At 36.4% G+C, this 18,648-nt stretch overlaps 3 protein-coding genes and 1 pseudogene across 12 annotated transcripts; 3 read left to right on the plus strand and 1 right to left on the minus strand.

Annotated features, from left to right (window-relative positions):
• Positions 1-1,983: 1,983 nt before the first annotated feature.
• On the plus strand, positions 1,984-5,079 carry LOC147946342 (putative glycosyltransferase STELLO1). The gene is made up of 3 exons (XM_087511797.1): positions 1,984-4,127; positions 4,205-4,331; positions 4,416-5,079. The coding sequence occupies exons 1-3, from the start codon at positions 2,413-2,415 to the stop codon at positions 4,890-4,892; spliced, it is 2,319 nt and encodes a 772-aa protein (XP_087367923.1). The 5' UTR covers positions 1,984-2,412; the 3' UTR covers positions 4,893-5,079.
• On the minus strand, positions 5,048-7,911 carry LOC104782676 (protein N-terminal glutamine amidohydrolase-like). Of its 2 annotated transcripts, none has more exons than XR_015597643.1 (6): positions 6,541-6,681; positions 6,169-6,315; positions 5,972-6,049; positions 5,759-5,889; positions 5,432-5,556; positions 5,048-5,352 (listed from the first exon to the last, which is right to left on the minus strand). XR_015597643.1 is itself a non-coding variant. In XM_010507679.3 (6 exons), the coding sequence occupies exons 1-6, from the start codon at positions 6,606-6,608 to the stop codon at positions 5,195-5,197; spliced, it is 666 nt and encodes a 221-aa protein (XP_010505981.2). In that variant the 5' UTR covers positions 6,609-7,911; the 3' UTR covers positions 5,048-5,194. The 2 variants fall into 2 exon arrangements, 1 of the variants encoding a protein (XP_010505981.2); XM_010507679.3 differs by having other exon boundaries at positions 6,210-6,315; positions 6,541-7,911.
• LOC104782675 (tRNA-uridine aminocarboxypropyltransferase A pseudogene) lies at positions 7,113-8,007 on the plus strand (annotated as a pseudogene). The gene has a single exon (XR_015597642.1). The product of XR_015597642.1 is annotated as a tRNA-uridine aminocarboxypropyltransferase A pseudogene (transcript).
• A 2,406-nt stretch (positions 8,008-10,413) lies between these two features.
• LOC104782677 (villin-2) lies at positions 10,414-17,877 on the plus strand. Of its 8 annotated transcripts, XM_087511796.1 has the most exons (25): positions 10,587-10,637; positions 10,910-10,978; positions 11,471-11,566; positions 11,736-11,835; positions 11,965-12,033; positions 12,127-12,363; positions 12,459-12,636; positions 12,787-12,919; positions 13,083-13,242; positions 13,336-13,486; positions 13,579-13,679; positions 13,772-13,930; positions 14,292-14,360; positions 14,435-14,503; positions 14,595-14,732; positions 14,921-15,049; positions 15,196-15,343; positions 15,464-15,474; positions 15,556-15,696; positions 15,784-15,909; positions 16,094-16,156; positions 16,261-16,362; positions 16,786-17,050; positions 17,123-17,340; positions 17,436-17,877. In XM_087511796.1, the coding sequence occupies exons 3-25, from the start codon at positions 11,511-11,513 to the stop codon at positions 17,547-17,549; spliced, it is 2,937 nt and encodes a 978-aa protein (XP_087367922.1). In that variant the 5' UTR covers positions 10,587-10,637; positions 10,910-10,978; positions 11,471-11,510; the 3' UTR covers positions 17,550-17,877. The 8 variants fall into 8 exon arrangements, 3 of the variants coding, with proteins under 3 accessions (XP_087367921.1, XP_087367922.1, XP_087367920.1); XR_015597637.1 differs by lacking the exon at positions 15,464-15,474 and having other exon boundaries at positions 10,414-10,637; positions 15,196-15,358; XR_015597636.1 differs by lacking the exon at positions 15,464-15,474 and having other exon boundaries at positions 10,520-10,755; positions 15,196-15,358.
• The last annotated feature ends 771 nt before the right edge of the window (positions 17,878-18,648 follow it).

The following is an 18,648-nucleotide window of genomic DNA, read 5'->3' on the forward strand; positions in this document are numbered from 1 at the left end:
GAGAAAAAGAAAAGAAGAGAAGGATTAATTAGACTTGCTGAAAATTTGGATCGGGGGCACCGTTTGCCCTTGCTTTCTGATCTCGCCCCACTGGCTCCATCTTCGTAGATCCATCGATAGTCTTCGGGGCCAAAGTCGTCGAACGAATGATGTCCGCAACGCCGCGAGAAACTTCCTCGAGGCTGACAACCTTGTTTCCCACCAACGATGCCATGTGTGCTGCCCCGGTACAACCAAGAGACCTTGAGATCGGATTCGATTCCATTTTTCGACGGGTAAAAAAAAAAAAGAGCTGTGCACACACACACCTAACCTACGGTTTTTCTTAAGTGTTTAATAATAATTTAATTAACTGGAAACCCAATCGCGCAGGGATTCGTTGTGTGCATTCTTCTTTTAAGAATGAGCCCATAACAGCCCATTAATAGATGATGCACAATATCTTATATCTCCCTTTTCTTTTTCTTTTTGTGTGTGTATCCAATATCCATCCTATAAAACAAATCCCATTAAGTAACATAATTTTTTAGATATCTATATAATTACTATAATGAAGTCATTATATAATTATTTGGGTATATAATCCGATAAAAATATGAACTAATAGATGATTTGAATAAACATGCAATTATGTCATCGTATTAATATGAACTAAATCAAAATTTCTGTTGTAAAAATTGATTAATAAGTGTAGATATAAAAACATCAAAGTGGAAAATTCGTTAGTAAATTTCATCCTCGTACTTTATATCCTTTTTTAATAAAAAGGAAGTACACGATATAATTTTTGTAGACTTTATATTTTTAATAATGATTACAAATGGAGATAAATAGGTTATAGATAAGTTATAGATTAATCTATATATTAATATTAATGGTTACACTTAAATATTAGAAATATTCCAAATTGATAGTTGATATATTAATAGTAACAAATAAAATTATGGATATTTCAAACTGTATATTTGGAAGATTTTAGTCATATATCACATTGTTTCCAAAGATCTTTAAAGACAATATTACAAATTTATTTTCCACAGATTTTATCGATAGACCACAACGTTAACCAAAGATATATTACGAAATTGATAGATTAATTGGTTACAAGTTAAATAGTGGGTTACAAGATAGATTACGAAATAAAATTTAACATGTGTTATAACACATGTATTTATCTAGAATCATTAACAATATAAAACTTACAAAATATGTGTTTTTTTCAAGCCTTCATATTTAGCATATGATTTAAATACAATATAAATAAAATGAATTTCAAGTCGTGCTCTAGCACGGATCTTAATCTAGTAGTAGTATATTTTACTATTTTTATACTAAGTAAAAAAAGTAATTAACTCTTTTTAAGTAAAATAAGCATTAAAAATTTAGCAAAAATTGAGTATCATATTATTATTAGGGCATGTTTATAGGGAGATCAGTTTAGGGTGTTCTTAGAGTATAAATATTATGAAAATAATGTAAGATCAGTAGTTAAGAACTTTTGTTAAAAAGTTAGTTATTGGGAGAACATGTTTAAGATCTTAATATTTAATAATATAATATTCTTATAGAAATTTAAGAATGTTTAATAAATACATAGATTAATGTTTAATAAAAAATTTAAGAATGTTTAATACTATTTAATAATATAATGTTTATTAATATTCTTAAACATATTACAATTATAAAAATTTATAAAATAACATTTTAATTGCAAACTTATAAAACTTTTACTAAAATTCAAAATACAATGCCATATTTTTATGAAACAAAAAAAAAACATTGTAAATAAAATTTTTTAAAAAAAACAAACAAACATATTACTTAATTAATTAAACAAGACAAACATTTTATTTAATTAATACATAGATTAATGTCCAAATTTATTCCATATATTTTCAACCAATCTGAAATAGACACGTCACACAAGATCAGACCCAAAAACAGTTCTATAATAAGATCAGTGAGCCTGATCTTAAATTTACTATTCAATTATTTTTATTTTTAAAGTGTCTAAGAACACCCCATGTAATCTCCCTATAAACATGGCCTTACATCTTTCCTTCATGAGATGGCTTGCTTGCCTGGTGGGTCCTACTGAGAATACTACAGCAAGCAAGAATTACTGTTTAGTTGTCTCTTTGGTGAGATAATAAAGAAAAAAAACAAAAATTTTGCAAATTTGCAATTTCACCATAACAGCTCACAGAGACTCAGACTTCGATTTCCAAATTCAGAGCTCTCTTTTGCCATTTGCATTCAAGCTTAAGCAACGTCTTTCCAACCAACCAACAACCGCATTACATCATTCACTTGCCAGACAAACAAATCTCAAATTTTTTGAGTAACAAAACAAATCACAAATCTCATTCAGGTTCTGATTTAGAAGTTTTTGTGGGATCCCTCTTTGATCCGATGTTGGTTCAGGATCGTGCGTCTCCGTCTCCGTCTCCTGCCAAGCCGCCGAAATCTCAGATCAGAGACTTAGCTACTCATCAACAGATCCGACGACGATTCACTGAACCCAAAAACCTAGATTTCTCGACTTGCTTCTCTGAGAATCTCACCAGAATCGCTCTCTTCTCTCTCTTTACCGTCACCATAGTTGCTTTCTTCTTCCTCTACAACACCACCGACACTGCTTCTCTCCTCTGTTTCCAGTCTCAGTCAACTCACTCTCTTCAATCTCTCTCTCGCCCTCAAATCAACTGGAACTCGATCCGTGTCCTCCCAAAGACCTCTCCTTTCGCTAATTTCCTCACTGAGAAATGGATTGTGGTGTCGGTGACCAAGTACCCAACTGAGGAGCTCAAGAGTTTGGTCAAGATTCGTGGTTGGCAAGTTCTAGCGATTGGTAACTCGGTGACCCCCAAGGACTGGAGTCTTAAAGGTTCAATTTTTTTGTCTCTCGATGCTCAAGCTGAATTGGGTTTTCGAGTTTTAGATCACTTGCCTTATGATTCTTTCGTTAGGAAGAGCGTTGGTTACTTGTTCGCTATACAGCACGGTGCCAAGAAGATCTACGATGCGGATGATCGTGGTGAAGTGATTGATGGAGATTTAGGGAAACATTTTGACGTTGAGTTAGTTGGTAAAGATTCTAAGCAAGAACCGATTTTGCAGTATAGTCATGAGAATCCCAATAGGACTGTGGTTAATCCTTATATTCATTTCGGGCAACGTTCTGTTTGGCCTAGAGGTTTGCCGTTAGAGAATGTAGGTGAGGTTAACCATGAGGAGTTTTACACTGAGGTTTTTGGTGGTAAGCAGTTTATACAGCAAGGGATTTCAAACGGTTTACCTGATGTTGATTCTGTGTTTTACTTCACCAGGAAAACGACTTTAGAGGCCTTTGATATTAAGTTCGATGAGCATGCTCCTAAAGTGGCTTTACCTCAAGGTGTAATGGTGCCTGTTAATTCTTTTAACACTCTTTACCATTCGTCTGCCTTTTGGGGGTTAATGCTTCCTGTTTCTGTTAGTTCTATGGCTTCTGATGTGTTGAGAGGTTACTGGGGACAAAGGCTTTTATGGGAGCTTGGTGGTTATGTTGCTGTTTATCCACCTACAGCTCACCGGTTTGATAGAATCGAGGCTTACCCTTTTGCTGAGGAGAAGGATCTTCATGTCAATGTTGGTCGTTTAATAGATTTTTTACTTGTTTGGAGATCAGACAAGCATAGTTTCTTTGAGACGATCCTTGATTTGAGCTTTGCTATGGCTGAAGAAGGGTTTTGGACTGAACAGGATGTGAAATTTACAGCTGCTTGGCTTCAGGATTTGATTGCTGTTGGGTACCAACAGCCGAGATTGATGTCGTTGGAATTGGATCGCCCGCGAGCAAGTATTGGTCATGGGGATAGAAAAGAGTTTGTACCTCGGAAGTTGCCTTCGGTTCATCTTGGGGTTGAGGAGACTGGCACAGTGAGCACTGAGATAGGAAACTTGATTAGGTGGAGGAAGAATTTTGGTAATGTAGTGCTTGTTATGTTCTGTAGTGGTCCTGTTGAACGCACAGCTCTCGAGTGGAGGTTACTTTACGGACGGATATTCAAAACCGTTGTGATATTGTCTTCTCAGAAAAACTCGGATCTTTATGTGGAAGAAGCCAAACTCGACCACATTTACAAGTAAGAATTGCTCAAGATTACTATATATGTTGGTTAAATTCAAGCTTCTGACAGTAAGTTTTGTATGTATATTTCAGGCATCTACCGAAGATATTCGATCGGTACAGCAGCGCAGAAGGATTTTTGTTTGTTGAAGATGATACAATTCTCAATTACTGGAATCTACTTCAAGCTGACAAGTCTAAGATTTGGACTACAGACAAGGTACATACAACAACACTCTCATCAAATTGTCACCTTTTTCTTCGTTATCTCAAGGAAGCTTACTGTTGTAAACCAATCATTTAGGTATCAAAGTCATGGACATCAGTGAAATCGACCGGGAACTCTGATTGGTTTTCTGTACAAGCCGAGCTAGTGAAGAAAACTGTAAGTACAATGCCAGCGCATTTCCAAGTGAACTACAAGGACGCCACCAAGAACAATCATGAGACCTTAACGGTATGCAGTTCAGAGGTATTCTACGTGCCCAAACGACTCGTAACCGACTTTATCGATCTTGTTGATCTCGTGGGCGATATGGACTTGCATTACAAAGTGGCTGTGCCAATGTTCTTCTTGTCAATGGATTCGCCTCAGAATTTTGATCCGGTTCTTGGTTCCATGGTATATAAGAGGAAATCAGCTTCGTTTAACACTTCTTCGAGTCTTTATTCTGCTAAAGCACCTGCGGTTCACCCATGGAGCATATCAAGCGAACAAGATTTCATAAAATTGGTTCAGCAAATGGCTGAGGGTGACCCGCTTCTGATGGAACTGGTATGATGGGCTCAGGGTATAGAGTTTGCAGTAATGCAATGATAGAAACAGAGTTATACAAAGATGTGTCTTTGATTCATTTCTCATTGGTTCCCTTTTCAGAATTTTTTTCTTCTGGGGGTTGTGGAGTAAGTCATGTAATGTTCCATTGTAACCAAACGTTTTGTGAGTGTATAATGTTTTCCCTCAAAAATCAGTCTCTGCTTCATCAATGAATACAAAAACAAATGTTTGAGACAGCTGGAAACAAGGCTGAATTAAAGAGTTATGACACAGTTTTGATCCCACAAAGAAAAGACATTGGCATGTTAAGGAAGCTTGGTGAAAAGATCCTGAAGTTGAGTGTGGCTCACCACCACGCCAAGTTTCTGAGAAATTGCCGTTCTCACTGTTTCAGGGTCCAAGCTCGACAATGTATCCGCACCACTCATGGCAATGTACTCGCTCAAATTATGCAAGATTCCATCTTAAGAAGCAAGAAACAAACGAGCTGAGGAAATGAATATGGTTGATGAAAGGGTGACAACTGAGAAGTTACATCTTACCTTGGGCAACAATGGATTCGTAGGGTGGAGGTTGAGCAGTCCAACTTCCATCAGGTTCTTTCATGTGTCTTCTATCAGAAGCAAAGTGCTTACAGAACAGAGGAGCATGCACAACACGGAAGAACCTGATCTCAACCAAACAAAAAAAAGGACAAACCCAGCTACGTTACAAAATGTTGAATTTTCCCAGCTAAATCATACTGCTCAACATTAAAATGACCAAAACCCTTAGCCGTGCCTTTCATAAAAAGTTTTGCCCGTGATACAGAAAGACAAAGAAGCCGAAGAAGAAACACTTTCAATCTTTGACATGCCTGAAAAGATTACCTCTGGTACTCTGCGTAAAGCTGAAAAGATGGCTGGATAGTTTCAGTCACATATGAGGTCAAGGGTGAAGGGAAGGGCAAAGTCGAATCAAGATCCCAAACCAAAGGCTCAGAATCACTTTCTTTCTTCCTCTGTTCATGCAAATACAAAAACCAAAATCAAGTTTGATTCTAAAAACAAAAATCACTGGCTCACAAACATTTTGATATTAACCTGGACACAGATGACATGATAATCCCACAGTACAATCCCATCAGCTCTGCGACTAGCTTTCTGATGCCATAGTGGAACCTACAAGAACATTTAATCAACATATCAATAATGGACATCAAAACATACACACACTCTGATTACTAACGGAGCACATTCGAATAACACTGAAACAAGACCAAACATAATAAATTACCTACAGTGGAACAAAGGTTATTTTTATAAGAGAAACATGGCTTGCCTGCTTCTTCTCATTCGAGATAAAAACAACAAACAGATCAGAACCCGTTGCATCCGCTACACCATTCTCGCACAACGTCTTGCAGAGCAGATACACGTTCTCTTCACTACAGAAACAAAAAAAGTCAACATCTTTTATCTTTGTGTTCTAGTTCTATCAATAAGTGCAAAATAATCACCAAAGGCAGAAAATTCTCCAAAATAGAAACAAAATCAACCCTCTGAAAAGGGTTTCCTAGAATCGGAGATCATATAAAACATGTAGAAGGTGCCGTTCTATAAGCCTAAATCTATGGAGAGAATTTTGTTTGTAAAAAGAAGAAGAACAATACCAGTAATAAGGAGTGTGCTGGAAACGAGTGGCCTCCATTGCAACATGTTCCGAAGTGACGCTGGACATTTCTTCTTTGAGATTTGATCAGTGTGCTCTTCTCTTATTTTGTATACTTCCCACAAACTTTGATCATCTCTAATCGTCAAAACTGAAAAAAGTGAACCAAGTTGCCTTGGTCCAGTGGTAAAGGGAGAAAAGTCCCGCCACCTGGGTTCAAGTAGCATTGGCCACGGGGGTTCGAATTTTAACATGGTTTTCCTCGGCCCCAGGAGATTGGTTCGAATTTTAACATGGTTTCCCTCGGCCCCAGGAGATTAGTCTTTGGGCGTAGGAAGCCTTTAGAGTTATCAAAAAAAAAACTGAAAAAAGTGTTCGGTACAATTGGGAAAGTGGTGAACGGAGAAGAAACAGAGAATTAAAAAAAAAAAAAACGCAAAACGACGCCGTATCCTTGATAAACCAAACAAGGACGTAGTGAATTGATTAAACCACGCCGGTTAAGGTTTAGGTTTATTCAATTTCGTATTAAAATTAGATTCGGTCGCATTACGACTGAGAAGAGCAGTGACGATGGAGGAGGAGCCAGACGCGAATCATCGTCGCCGGCAGATCTGCAACAGCTGCGATCGACCAAATCCGATCTGTCTCTGCCACGTCATACCGAACGATCCAATCCCAACGAACACAGAGATCATCATCGTCCACCATCCACACGAGTCACGCCACAAGCTCAACACGACACCTCTCCTCACCAAATCCTTAAAAAACGTCACCACAATCCCCACCCGCCGTCTCCGCCGTCATCACATCTCCTCCGCCGGAGAAACCTCGGTCTCACCACCAATAAGAACAATCTACCTCTTCCCTTCTTCTCCTTCCTCTCCCGCCGTCACTATATCCGAATTCAAATCCCTAAATCAACGCGACATCTCAAACCCTCCGCCGCTGAGACTCATCGTATTCGACGCGACGTGGAAACACGCGAGTGAGATGGTGAAGGCTAGCGAAGAGGTTCTAAGAGAAGCAGGAGCGGTTAGAGTGTGTTTGGATACGGGAATAGACGCATCCGTGAGCGGAGGAACCATCTACGACTCGGAGCTTGTGTTGAGGAAAGAACCATTCGGAGGATGTGTGACTACGGCGGAGGCAGTCGCACGGTGCTTGGGAGCTATCGAACCGGACGGTGAAGAAATCGAGAGGAAGCTGATTAGTGTACTGAAAGAGATGGTGAGGTTACAATCTAAGTTCTTGAAGCCCATGAATCCAAGACCTAAGTTATTGAAGAAGAGATTACAGAATCAATCAGCTAACACTTGAACAAGAATGAATGAATGAGTTTTTAGCTCTATCATCTATGATTGTTGATGACAAGTATTATTATTACATTAGTCCATTGTAGTAGTAGTAACTCGTTCTTCTGTATCAATAGTTACGTTATATGAATTTCTCAAATTTATTCACGTTATTAGGGAGTTAACAAAGTCAATCAGTGACTCTTTTTGTGGAACGGATCAAACTTTTATAACTCAATAAAAGAAGAAAAAACATTGAGAGACATGGGACCTTCTTCCATGTGAAGTGAGAAAAGTCATGGACGGTTTTGTGATCATATAACTTTTGGGGGAATTTATAAATGAAGGTGACACCTTTTTAATTACACACTCACTGACTCACATGATATGTTTCTAGGCTTTTCAGCCCTGATGTTTTATAATTCTTAAAGCACATATATAGTACTATTTAATCATCAAAACCGTTTTCTAGATTCGTATCCCTTTTTGTGGTCCATGCATATACGAATTTGGGATCAAAATAAGTCCGAGTCACTGCAGTTTCCATGGAGACGTTTCTTTGTGGTACATAGAATGTTAGTTGATGACTATAAAATGGATAACAAAATATATTGCTGGTTGCTAATCGATATCTTTGGTTGTTGTCACTAATAACTTCAAAGCAAACATTATCTATATTACGTAAGAAAAATTCATCACAAATTTTTACTGATTTCGGAACTAGAGAAAATTCTGAATCAAAAAGATCAAAACTTAGTAGGTAAGAGAATATATCAAACTGCTAAGTTACGATTCCAACTTGGTACGTTAGTGAAGGTTACATGTCACTTAATTACATCTACTTTATTTATCTTACGTTTTCCTTTATGATTGAGTGACCTTCAATTCTAACTTTTATTATAATTTCTTGATGGTGGTAGTACAAGTTATATTAACAATTACATGTTTACGATTTTTCTTTGTTTGTTTACGTGAAGTTGACCCCGGCAACACACAATGATCAAGTATCGTAAGTGTTTTTAACAGCTTAAGACTTTCGTTGATGAATGATGGATAGATTGCAAGGTGAGTTTAGATTCTACTTATAATGTGCATGATTCAAAGTCTGTTATATATATCATATATGGTGTACCATCGGCAGTTGACCCTCGGTGATGTGTATATAAGCTAATTTTTCTACTTCTTATGTGTGGTTGAGACTCTCAAGTCTCAACTTGAGAGGTTTCAAGCGTATCATTTACGAATTACTCTCAAAATGTGGTAGAGTTGATTAGGTGAAAGTTTAAATGCATACTTTTTAGATTTTGTATATTTTAGAAACTTTACTTAAAAAAACACTCACAGCAACAATTGATAATATATTTAACAAATCATTGATGAAGCTGATTCTAAAATCTCCCATGCCATAAAAGAGTGTAGACAAAAGAACGAGTATCACCCATGGGCAAAGCCGGCGCTGAGATTTTGGTGGCTGCAAGCCAGAAAAAAAAAAAAATTGGCTATTTTTTTTTTAAAAGGAAAAATGTAAAAAATGAATCATGTGTGGTTCAAAACTGTGATTTGGTCCTTTTATTAGAAGTAAGTTTCCAGTAGAAGTAACGACTCTTTCATGAAAATTGGGCCGATTAAATACATATAATTTTGGCGGTTACAAGCACTAGCTTGGCTTGCTTGTACCTTTGGCCGGCTCTGCCCATGGATCCATACGTCCATGATTTTTGCAAAAGCCTAAAAGTAGAAAATAAGGCTGTTCTACATTGTATCAGTATTATTATGATTGTTCTTTTTTGTTTGTTGTTGTTGTGTGTAAAAGAGTATATATCATTACGAAGAAATACTCTAGTATACATTAGTTTTTATATACGGAAATTAAAGTGCTCTTATCCTTCAAAAGAAGGATTTCAATCGTGAAAATCACATGCTAAAGAAAAAAGGACATCGTGTCATGCTGAAATAGCGAAATAATGAGACCAATCTCTCCACCAACAATACTTTTTCCTTGTCCAACATTCTATAATAATAAATGTGTATAACGCCTTGCCTTGGGATAGTTTTGTATGTGTCATAGGTGATTTGGTGATATCCTCAGTGACTCCTACGAGGATTGCCCTTAATTTTACCTATGTAGTATTTTTTTTTTTTGACATCACTTATGTAGTATCTTTTCTTACAAACATTTGAATGTATCGTTATTTTGTAAAATGTTTATATATAACTAACTTTTATAAATATGGTTGGTATATATATATTTTTATAGTACTTACGTTTTTTTTTTCAATTAATTATTTTTACTAACTTTAAAGATAATCATTTAAATGCAAACAAGATTAGCTACGTTACGTTTCCAATTATAATGACTAGAAATATATATATGAATATTTGTGTATGATAATTATTTCAATTTTGACTATTCACTAATGATGGTGAACCTAAGTAGTATTTTTCATCATTAATACTATGTTAATTGATTTTCTTTCCATCTAAATAAGTTGGCTATTTATTTACTTTTGTAATAAATTCCAAATTTTTTTAGTAATATGTTACTAATGTCAAGGATGGTTTTGACTTTTTTAAGTTTTGAAACTCCCAAAATTCCAAAAAACAATGTATTAAATATGTGTAATTAAAAAAGTGTGGTAAAAAAAAAAAAGTAAAATCAAAACAAAACATTGGTCGGGGTTGAACGACGACCGACCGGGGATCTAAATCTTCGCCTTAAAAATTTGACTGAGAGCGTCTTTCCTCTCAAACCTCTTCTTCTTCTGTCTATCTAATCTTCTTCCTTCCTTCTTTGTCGTCGGAAGTAATTCATCCAACTCAAATCTCTCTCTCTCTCTCTACTGTAATAATAATAAATCTAAGAAATAAATTAAAAAACGTCACGAAAAAGCATTTTAAAAAAAAACTAAAGAGAGAGAAACGTAATAACACAACACACAGCTCACCTCCTCCTCCTCCTTTTTTTCCAATTATTATTATTATTATTCAATTCAATCTTACCTTCTTTTTTTTTTTTTTTTTTTTCCATTCTTCGTCGTCTTCTTCTTCTTCTTGTTCCCTCGTCTTCTTTGCCAGTTCTTCTTCCTTCATCGTTTCGTCTCCATTTGTCCCCAGTGTCTACCATTTTTTAGATCTTCGTGCCAGGTACTTTCTTTCCACCTCGGATCGATTTGACTAAATCAATGTTAATGGATCATCTGATTTTTTTCGTTATTTTTTTTCGTTTTTTCGATTTGATCATTGTCGTCGTACCTTGCTCTGTTCATGACGTCGATCCCTTAATTTGTTTTTTTCCTGCTGGGTATTCTGACTGAATCATGTTTGATCAATTCATTTTGAAATCGCAAAAAGTTTTGATCTTTACGAAATTAAAGGCTGATCGAACCTCAAAGCCGTTACGTATCTTAACCTCTCTGTAGGATTTTCATGGATCATGAATGTTGCGTGATCTCATATTAGAGAATTACAGATTGTATTGATGTACATTATATTATATTACCAAACTGAGACAATGCTTTTGTGTGTTTCAAGTGTTGCTTGAGATCCCCTCCCTCATCCTAGTAAATTTCAGTTTTTAGATTACATTCTCAATATTTTTTTTTAACTTTTTTTCCGTATATTTTTTTGATCCAACAGGTTCATTGGTGTCTCTAGTAAGTTTTGAGTGTTCTACAAAATGTCTGGTTCAACAAAAGTGTTGGATCCTGCATTTCAAGGAGCTGGCCAGAAACCGTATCCTTTCAGCTACATAATAAACTTCTTTTTTTTTTTTTTTTTTTTGGCTTTAGTATTAGAGATATCTAAGGAGCCAAATCTGATTTTTTATATTTTTTTCTTCTTGAGATTCCTGAATCTTTTTTGGACTGTATGAGCTTGTTGAACTTTAACATTTGTTATTTAGAGGGACTGAAATCTGGAGGATCGAGAATTTCGAGGCTGTTCCAGTACCAAAGTCTGACCATGGAAAGTTCTATATGGGAGATACTTACATTGTCTTGCAGGTTTGGAATTTGACAGCTTGTTCCATATCTTCTTTCAGGACAGAGTAACAACATATGTATCACAAGTGTACGTTCCTTTTATTATCATTATTATTCACATTGTGTTCTGTTTATCTTCCATTTGCGCAGACAACACAAAATAAAGGTGGTGCTTATTTGTTTGATATACATTTTTGGATTGGTAAAGATACAAGTCAGGTACCAATCACCAAGACTCTTTTATTTGGTAACAGCTGTTTTTTGGAAAGGTGAAACAGTGTTGTGCTAACTTATGCTTTGACATTTTTTTAGGATGAAGCTGGAACTGCAGCTGTTAAAACAGTTGAACTCGATGCTGTTCTTGGAGGCCGTGCTGTCCAACACCGGGAAATTCAAGGCCATGAATCTGACAAATTCTTGTCTTACTTCAAGCCATGTATTATTCCGTTAGAGGGTGGTGTTGCCTCTGGATTCAAAACACCTGAAGAAGAGGTGTTTGAGACCAGGTTATATACCTGCAAAGGAAAACGTGCAATCCGTTTGAAGCAGGTTTTAACTTCTTGTACTCTCTTCGCATTAGAACAGTGATATCCAATCCAATGTGCACTAACTCTTCTTCTGTTCCATTTTTTTTTCTTTTGTAGGTTCCTTTTGCCCGCTCATCGCTGAATCATGATGATGTATTTATCTTGGACACCGAAGAAAAGATCTATCAGTTCAATGGTGCAAATTCAAACATTCAGGAGAGAGCCAAAGCTTTGGAAGTCGTCCAGTATTTGAAAGACAAGTATCACGAAGGAACTTGCGATGTTGCGATTGTTGGTAAGCAATTGCAGCCTCTTCCTCAGTTTCCCCTCAAGTCAACAAACAGTATTTGAATGCTTAAAGAATAGGTTTTGTGTATGGCATAGTTTACAGAGATGGTGTTTAAGGTGGAAACTAATCTATATTCATACTTTGCTGGTATAACAGATGATGGAAAATTAGATACAGAATCTGATTCTGGTGCATTTTGGGTCCTCTTTGGTGGTTTTGCTCCAATCGGAAGGAAAGTTGCCAATGATGATGACATTACTCCAGAGTCAACTCCCCCTAAGCTTTATTGGTACTCGTCTTCCCTTTAATTAGAATCCTGTTTGTTAATTTCTCATTTTTTACTTTTCGATATAATACACGCCATTCTGCTGTAGTATCTATTCTAACATTTACTTAATAGAATATATTATGATAGAGTTATTGATTGATATGGTGTTACTACTTTTTTTTAGCATCACTGATGGTAAGGTGGAACCTATAGACGGTGATCTATCCAAATCTATGCTGGAAAACACTAAATGCTACCTCTTGGACTGTGGTTCTGAGGTATTTATCTGGGTTGGCCGAGTAACCCAAGTGGATGAGAGGAAAGTTGCTAGTCAATCTGCTGAGGTAAAGAGTGGAAATTTATTAAAAAATTTCTCTGGCCTTTTAGTATATCTATCTTTCAATCATGGCTTCTCACTTTTTACCTTTCATCTCCAGGATTTCCTTGCTAGTGAAAATAGGCCAAAGGCAACGCGTGTTACCCGTGTTATTCAAGGTTATGAGTCCCATTCTTTCAAGTCTAACTTTGACTCTTGGCCATCAGGCTCGGCCACTCCTGGTAACGAGGAAGGACGAGGAAAAGTTGCCGGTAAAATACCACTGTGAAACTTAAATCACTTAAAAAAAACATAAACAGTCTTTTTAACCTTGACTTACTATTGGCGTTGCACAATTCTCTAGCTTTACTGAAGCAACAAGGTGTTGGGCTTAAGGGCATTGCGAAAAGTGCACCAGTGATTGAGGATATTCCACCTCTGCTTGAAGGTGGTGGAAAGTTGGAGGTCTGTTTGTCTATTTGACTTGTTATCCCTCAATTCTTCACATATAGCTTTGGATATATCCATTTTGATATTTCATTATGTCTATGTATTAGGTTTGGTACGTTAATGGTAATGCCAAGACTCCATTACCTAAAGAAGATGTTGGCAAGCTGTACTCTGGGGACTGCTATTTGGTCCTTTATACTTATCATGCTGGTGATAGAAAAGACAACTATTTCTTGTGCTGCTGGTTCGGAAAGAAAAGCAATCAGGTAATTTTAACATAATCATAAAAAAATGTAATTCTTAATCTTAGTATATACCTATCGTATAATCCTCCATTTCAGTTATTTTTTCTGTTTTATAACTTTTATATATTGGCGATCTTGGTTCTTTTCCTGGTTTTTCCTTGTACTACATTTTATGGCTAAGCTCGAAATTGGTTGTGATTGTAGAAATTTGTATCTTCCAGATGAATGTTGAGAGTAACTATTGTTGGCTTTAAAGATTATTGGTTCCTGATGTTAGTAGTTTATTGTTATGTTAGCTCTATTAATATAATGTTATGGATTTCAGATATCCAACTTCACTTCAGTTTAACCATGTGAACGTTCTGATATTTCTCTTATCCAGGAGGACCAAGATACGGCAATTCTACTAGCGAATACAATGTCAAACTCCTTAAAAGGAAGACCTGTGCAGGTACAATGTTTTCTTTTTATTGAAAGCAATTATGAATAGTACCAAAAAGATTGACTAATGGGGTATTCTTGCAGGGCCGTATATACGAAGGTAAAGAGCCTCCACAATTTGTTGCCCTTTTTCAACCTATGGTGGTCCTAAAGGTATTTGTATATTGTTTACAAGATGAGGGTGAAGTTGATTTCCGTTGCAAGAGTAATACAGTGATTAATATGGTTTACATGAACTTTTTAGGGTGGTTTGAGCTCTGGGTACATAAACAGTGTGGGAGAAACAGGGTCAACAGACGAAACCTACACGCCAGAATCAATTGCACTTATTCAAGTATCTGGAACTGGAGTTCACAATAATAAGGCTGTGCAAGTTGAATCGGTACTTGACTACCTTAAGCTGTTTTCTTTATAAAGTAATAAATTTTGGTTTTCTTGTTTTTGAAATATTGCAATTTGGTAAAGGTGTGTACTTATTATTCAGCTTTCTATAAGTTGTGACTTAGGCGAAACATAATAATCTTTGATTTGTTATATTGACTTGTAATGGTATTGCAATACTTCCATCAGGTGGCAACATCTTTAAACTCTTATGAATGCTTCCTTCTGCAATCTGGTACTTCCATGTTCCTCTGGCACGGAAATCAAAGTGCGCATGAACAGCTGGATTTGGCTGCTAAAGTTGCCGAATTCTTGAAGGTTAGTTTCCGATAGTATTGTGTTGTTTTCAGTTTAGCTTAAATCTTTCCGAATAGGTGCTTTACAGTCTTACATGGAAGTCCTAATAGAAAATGTGTTTGTTTGTAATATTTAATATTAATCATCTTCTCTTTTTGCTAAGTCAGCCTGGGATTACTCTAAAGCATGCCAAAGAAGGAACAGAGAGCTCAACCTTTTGGTTTGCGCTTGGTGGAAAACAGAATTTTACCAGCAAGAAGGCTTCCTCTGATACTGTCAGGGATCCTCACTTATTCTCATTTTCGTATAACAGAGGTGAATATTTTATATGTGTGGTTTTTTACTCATATTTTCACATTATCTTAGAAGTTGAGCATTTCCAGTATTCTAACTGTATCATTCTCTTTTAAATTGTGTCTGCCTGGATCCACGCAGAAAAGTTTCAGGTGAGATATTGGCGAAATTATACAACTTTTTTTTACACGAGATGCTGTTTTGCATATTATTAACAGTATGCTCTGCAACAGGTTGAGGAGATTTACAACTTCGCTCAAGATGACCTCTTGACTGAGGATATATATTTACTAGACACCCATGCTGAAGTTTTTGTCTGGGTTGGTCACTGTGTTGAGACCAAGGAAAAGCAAACTGTATTTGAGATTGGCCAAGTAACTATTTCCTTATCAACTTTGCTTCTCGTTTAGCTTCTCTGTTCTTTTTTGTACTTTTTATTCATTGAGACAGTCTATGGGCAGAAATACATAGATCTTGCTGGATCCTTAGAAGGCTTGTCTCCTAAAGTTCCACTCTACAAAATCAATGAAGGGAACGAACCATGCTTCTTCACCACTTACTTTTCTTGGGATCCCACTAAAGCTATCGTAAGATTTCTTGTCCTTGGTATATGTTCAGTTTCTATTGTTTCAGTGTCTGGAATGAAAAATGTGTCTGTTATCAGTGAATTGCTAGATAGGCACTTGGTGTTGAAGACGGATTTAGCTAAGATAACTCTGATTATTGTACCTCATGGACTTTCCTTTACGTTTACCCTTTTCTATGATTTAGGTACAAGGAAACTCATTCCAGAAAAAGGCAGCGTTGTTATTTGGCACTCACCACGTTGTGGAGGTACTACACATCTGCAAATTCAGTTTGGTTAGGATAATGGAAAACACACTCTTATTACTTTCCGGCTACTTGGATTCATGAGATTTTTCCTTTTTCCACTGCAGGATAAGTCTAATGGTGGGAGCCAAGGACCAAGGCAAAGGGCTGAAGCACTAGCTGCCTTAAATTCTGCTTTTAATTCTTCTAGTAACAGGCCTACCTATTCGGTAAATAACGAAACTCTTCACCAATGTTTCTTAGATATAAATGAAATATCTGTTCAATATTTGATTTTAGTTTACCATAAGTTTACTACAGTAATGGACACTTCAATGACCCTACCTGTACAAACCAATCTATGACCATTTAGCTGCTAATCATCCATCTGGACCTAAACAAATTTCCAGCCTTCTAGTTCAGTCCCATCCTAAATCCAACCAAATTCAGAGAGTATAATTCTTTACAAAATTCTCAATACAATGACTTACAAATTTGTTGCAGTGTAGACTAAAGCTGCTTGAACTCATTAATGGGGTTCATCTTGATTGAGTTCTTCGTTTGTTTTAGCCAAGCCTTACCCCATTACAAAGAAAGCTCTACTTTTGTATGTTTAGCAAGTCCACTTAGACAGTCTTCCATTTTAACTGCAGAGCCAGGACAGATCAAACGAAAGTCACGACGGCCCAAGACAGAGAGCTGAAGCTTTAGCCGCCTTGTCATCTGCATTCAATTCTTCTTCATCATCAACTAAATCGGCTCCACCACCAAGGCCAGTGGGGACAAGTCAGGCTTCACAGAGAGCAGCAGCAGTGGCTGCTCTCTCTCAGGTACTTGTTGCGGAGAATAAGAAATCACCTGATACCTCTCCTACAAGAAGATCCACCAGCTCCAACCCAGCAGATGACACCCCTTTGGGTAAGTTTTTCTCCTTGATTCCACGTGTTAAACTTCGATAACGCAATGGACTAAAACTATCTTCATCCACAGCGGAAGAAAAAGATGAAGCAGAGGCTTTAGAAGGAGCTGGGGATGAGGCCACGGAAGAAGAGGAAGTTTCACCCGCAGCAGATGAACCAGAAGCAAAGCAGGAAACAGAAGAGCAAGGAGATTCTGAAATAGATACAAGTGGAGCAACTTTCACTTATGAACAGCTGAGAGCTAAATCTGAGAACCCAGTGACTGGAATCGATTTCAAACGTAGAGAGGTGAGTAGTTAGTTAGCTACTAGGAGATGGAATCACTCTTGTCTATTACTTAACTAACTTGCTGTTTCTTGTTGTTGTGGTCAATTTACTACAAGGCTTATCTATCTGAGGAAGAGTTCCAAAGTGTGTTTGGGATGGAGAAAGAAGCATTCAACAACTTACCACGTTGGAAGCAAGATCTGCTTAAGAAGAAATTCGACTTATTCTAGCGAGTGTTCATGGCTTTATGTGGATCAGTCAAATTTGTTTTTTTGAAGAGTGTTTTTTGCTTCTCTTCTTCAGTTTTATTTGCTTGGCTCATTAATATTTCTCTCTTGGGTTGGTTTGGGTTTGATTCTTTATATTTTCTTACAGCACAATGAAGATTGAAGTGTCTTTGTAGTGATTGATGATCATAGATTGTAATGAATTGTTATACCCGAGACAGATTTGGTGATTGTGGGTGACATAAATTCTTTGATTTGGATTCTTCCATTGTTGTGACTATTTAAGATCATGTCTAGTTGTACAATCAGATCATCAGATGCTTTATTTTCATTGTTTTATGCTTGTTTGTGAATTACGAGAGGTTTGCTTATGATGTCTATTATTCAAGACAGTTTTGTGATGATGATTGGTGTATTTTTAATAGTTGTTTTTATTCATCACAAAGACACAAACAATGTGTATGACAGCATAAACGTGAGTTTTTTTTTTTTTTTACGTAAATCAATCATTAGTTTTGGTTATTTCTCAAAAACCAATCCTACCCGAAAAAAAAGAAAATCATAAATTAACTCACTTGTCAAGTCATCCGATTCGAGTTCTTTATACAAAATTGGCTAATGAACGAGAGAACTCAACAATGGATAATAGCTCATTTATTATCTTTTCTAAATACTAAAACTGTCAAAAAAAAAAAGCATGAACTTACCAAAAATAGTATGAAAAACTAGAGCTGCATTTGATTGCATCCATGGAAGCTCTTTCTTAGAGCTCATAAGGAAACTGATGAAAGAGGACCATTAAGGATCATTGAAAATTTTCATTTTCTTTATTTATTTATTTTTTTGATCAAAATTTTCATTCTTTGTTGATTACTTGTTTAATTTGGTTTTCTTAAATAAAACATATGAAAAGTATGGGCCTTATGGCCCAATTCATTAATTAAAAACAAATGACATCATTCACCAAAGCAACAACATAAACAAACATTTAAACATAAATGTAGGAAAAATCAGCAGTTAACTAGTTGTTAATGTACTGTGTGCTGCTGTCTCGAATATTTGTCAGAGTAGCACCATCAGTATGTGCCGCGTTCGCGTTCAA

This window comes from Camelina sativa, chromosome 4 (genome assembly GCF_030686135.1).
Source record: "Camelina sativa cultivar CO46 ecotype springtype chromosome 4, ASM3068613v1".
In the NCBI taxonomy this organism is placed as follows: Eukaryota; Viridiplantae; Streptophyta; class Magnoliopsida; order Brassicales; family Brassicaceae; genus Camelina; species Camelina sativa.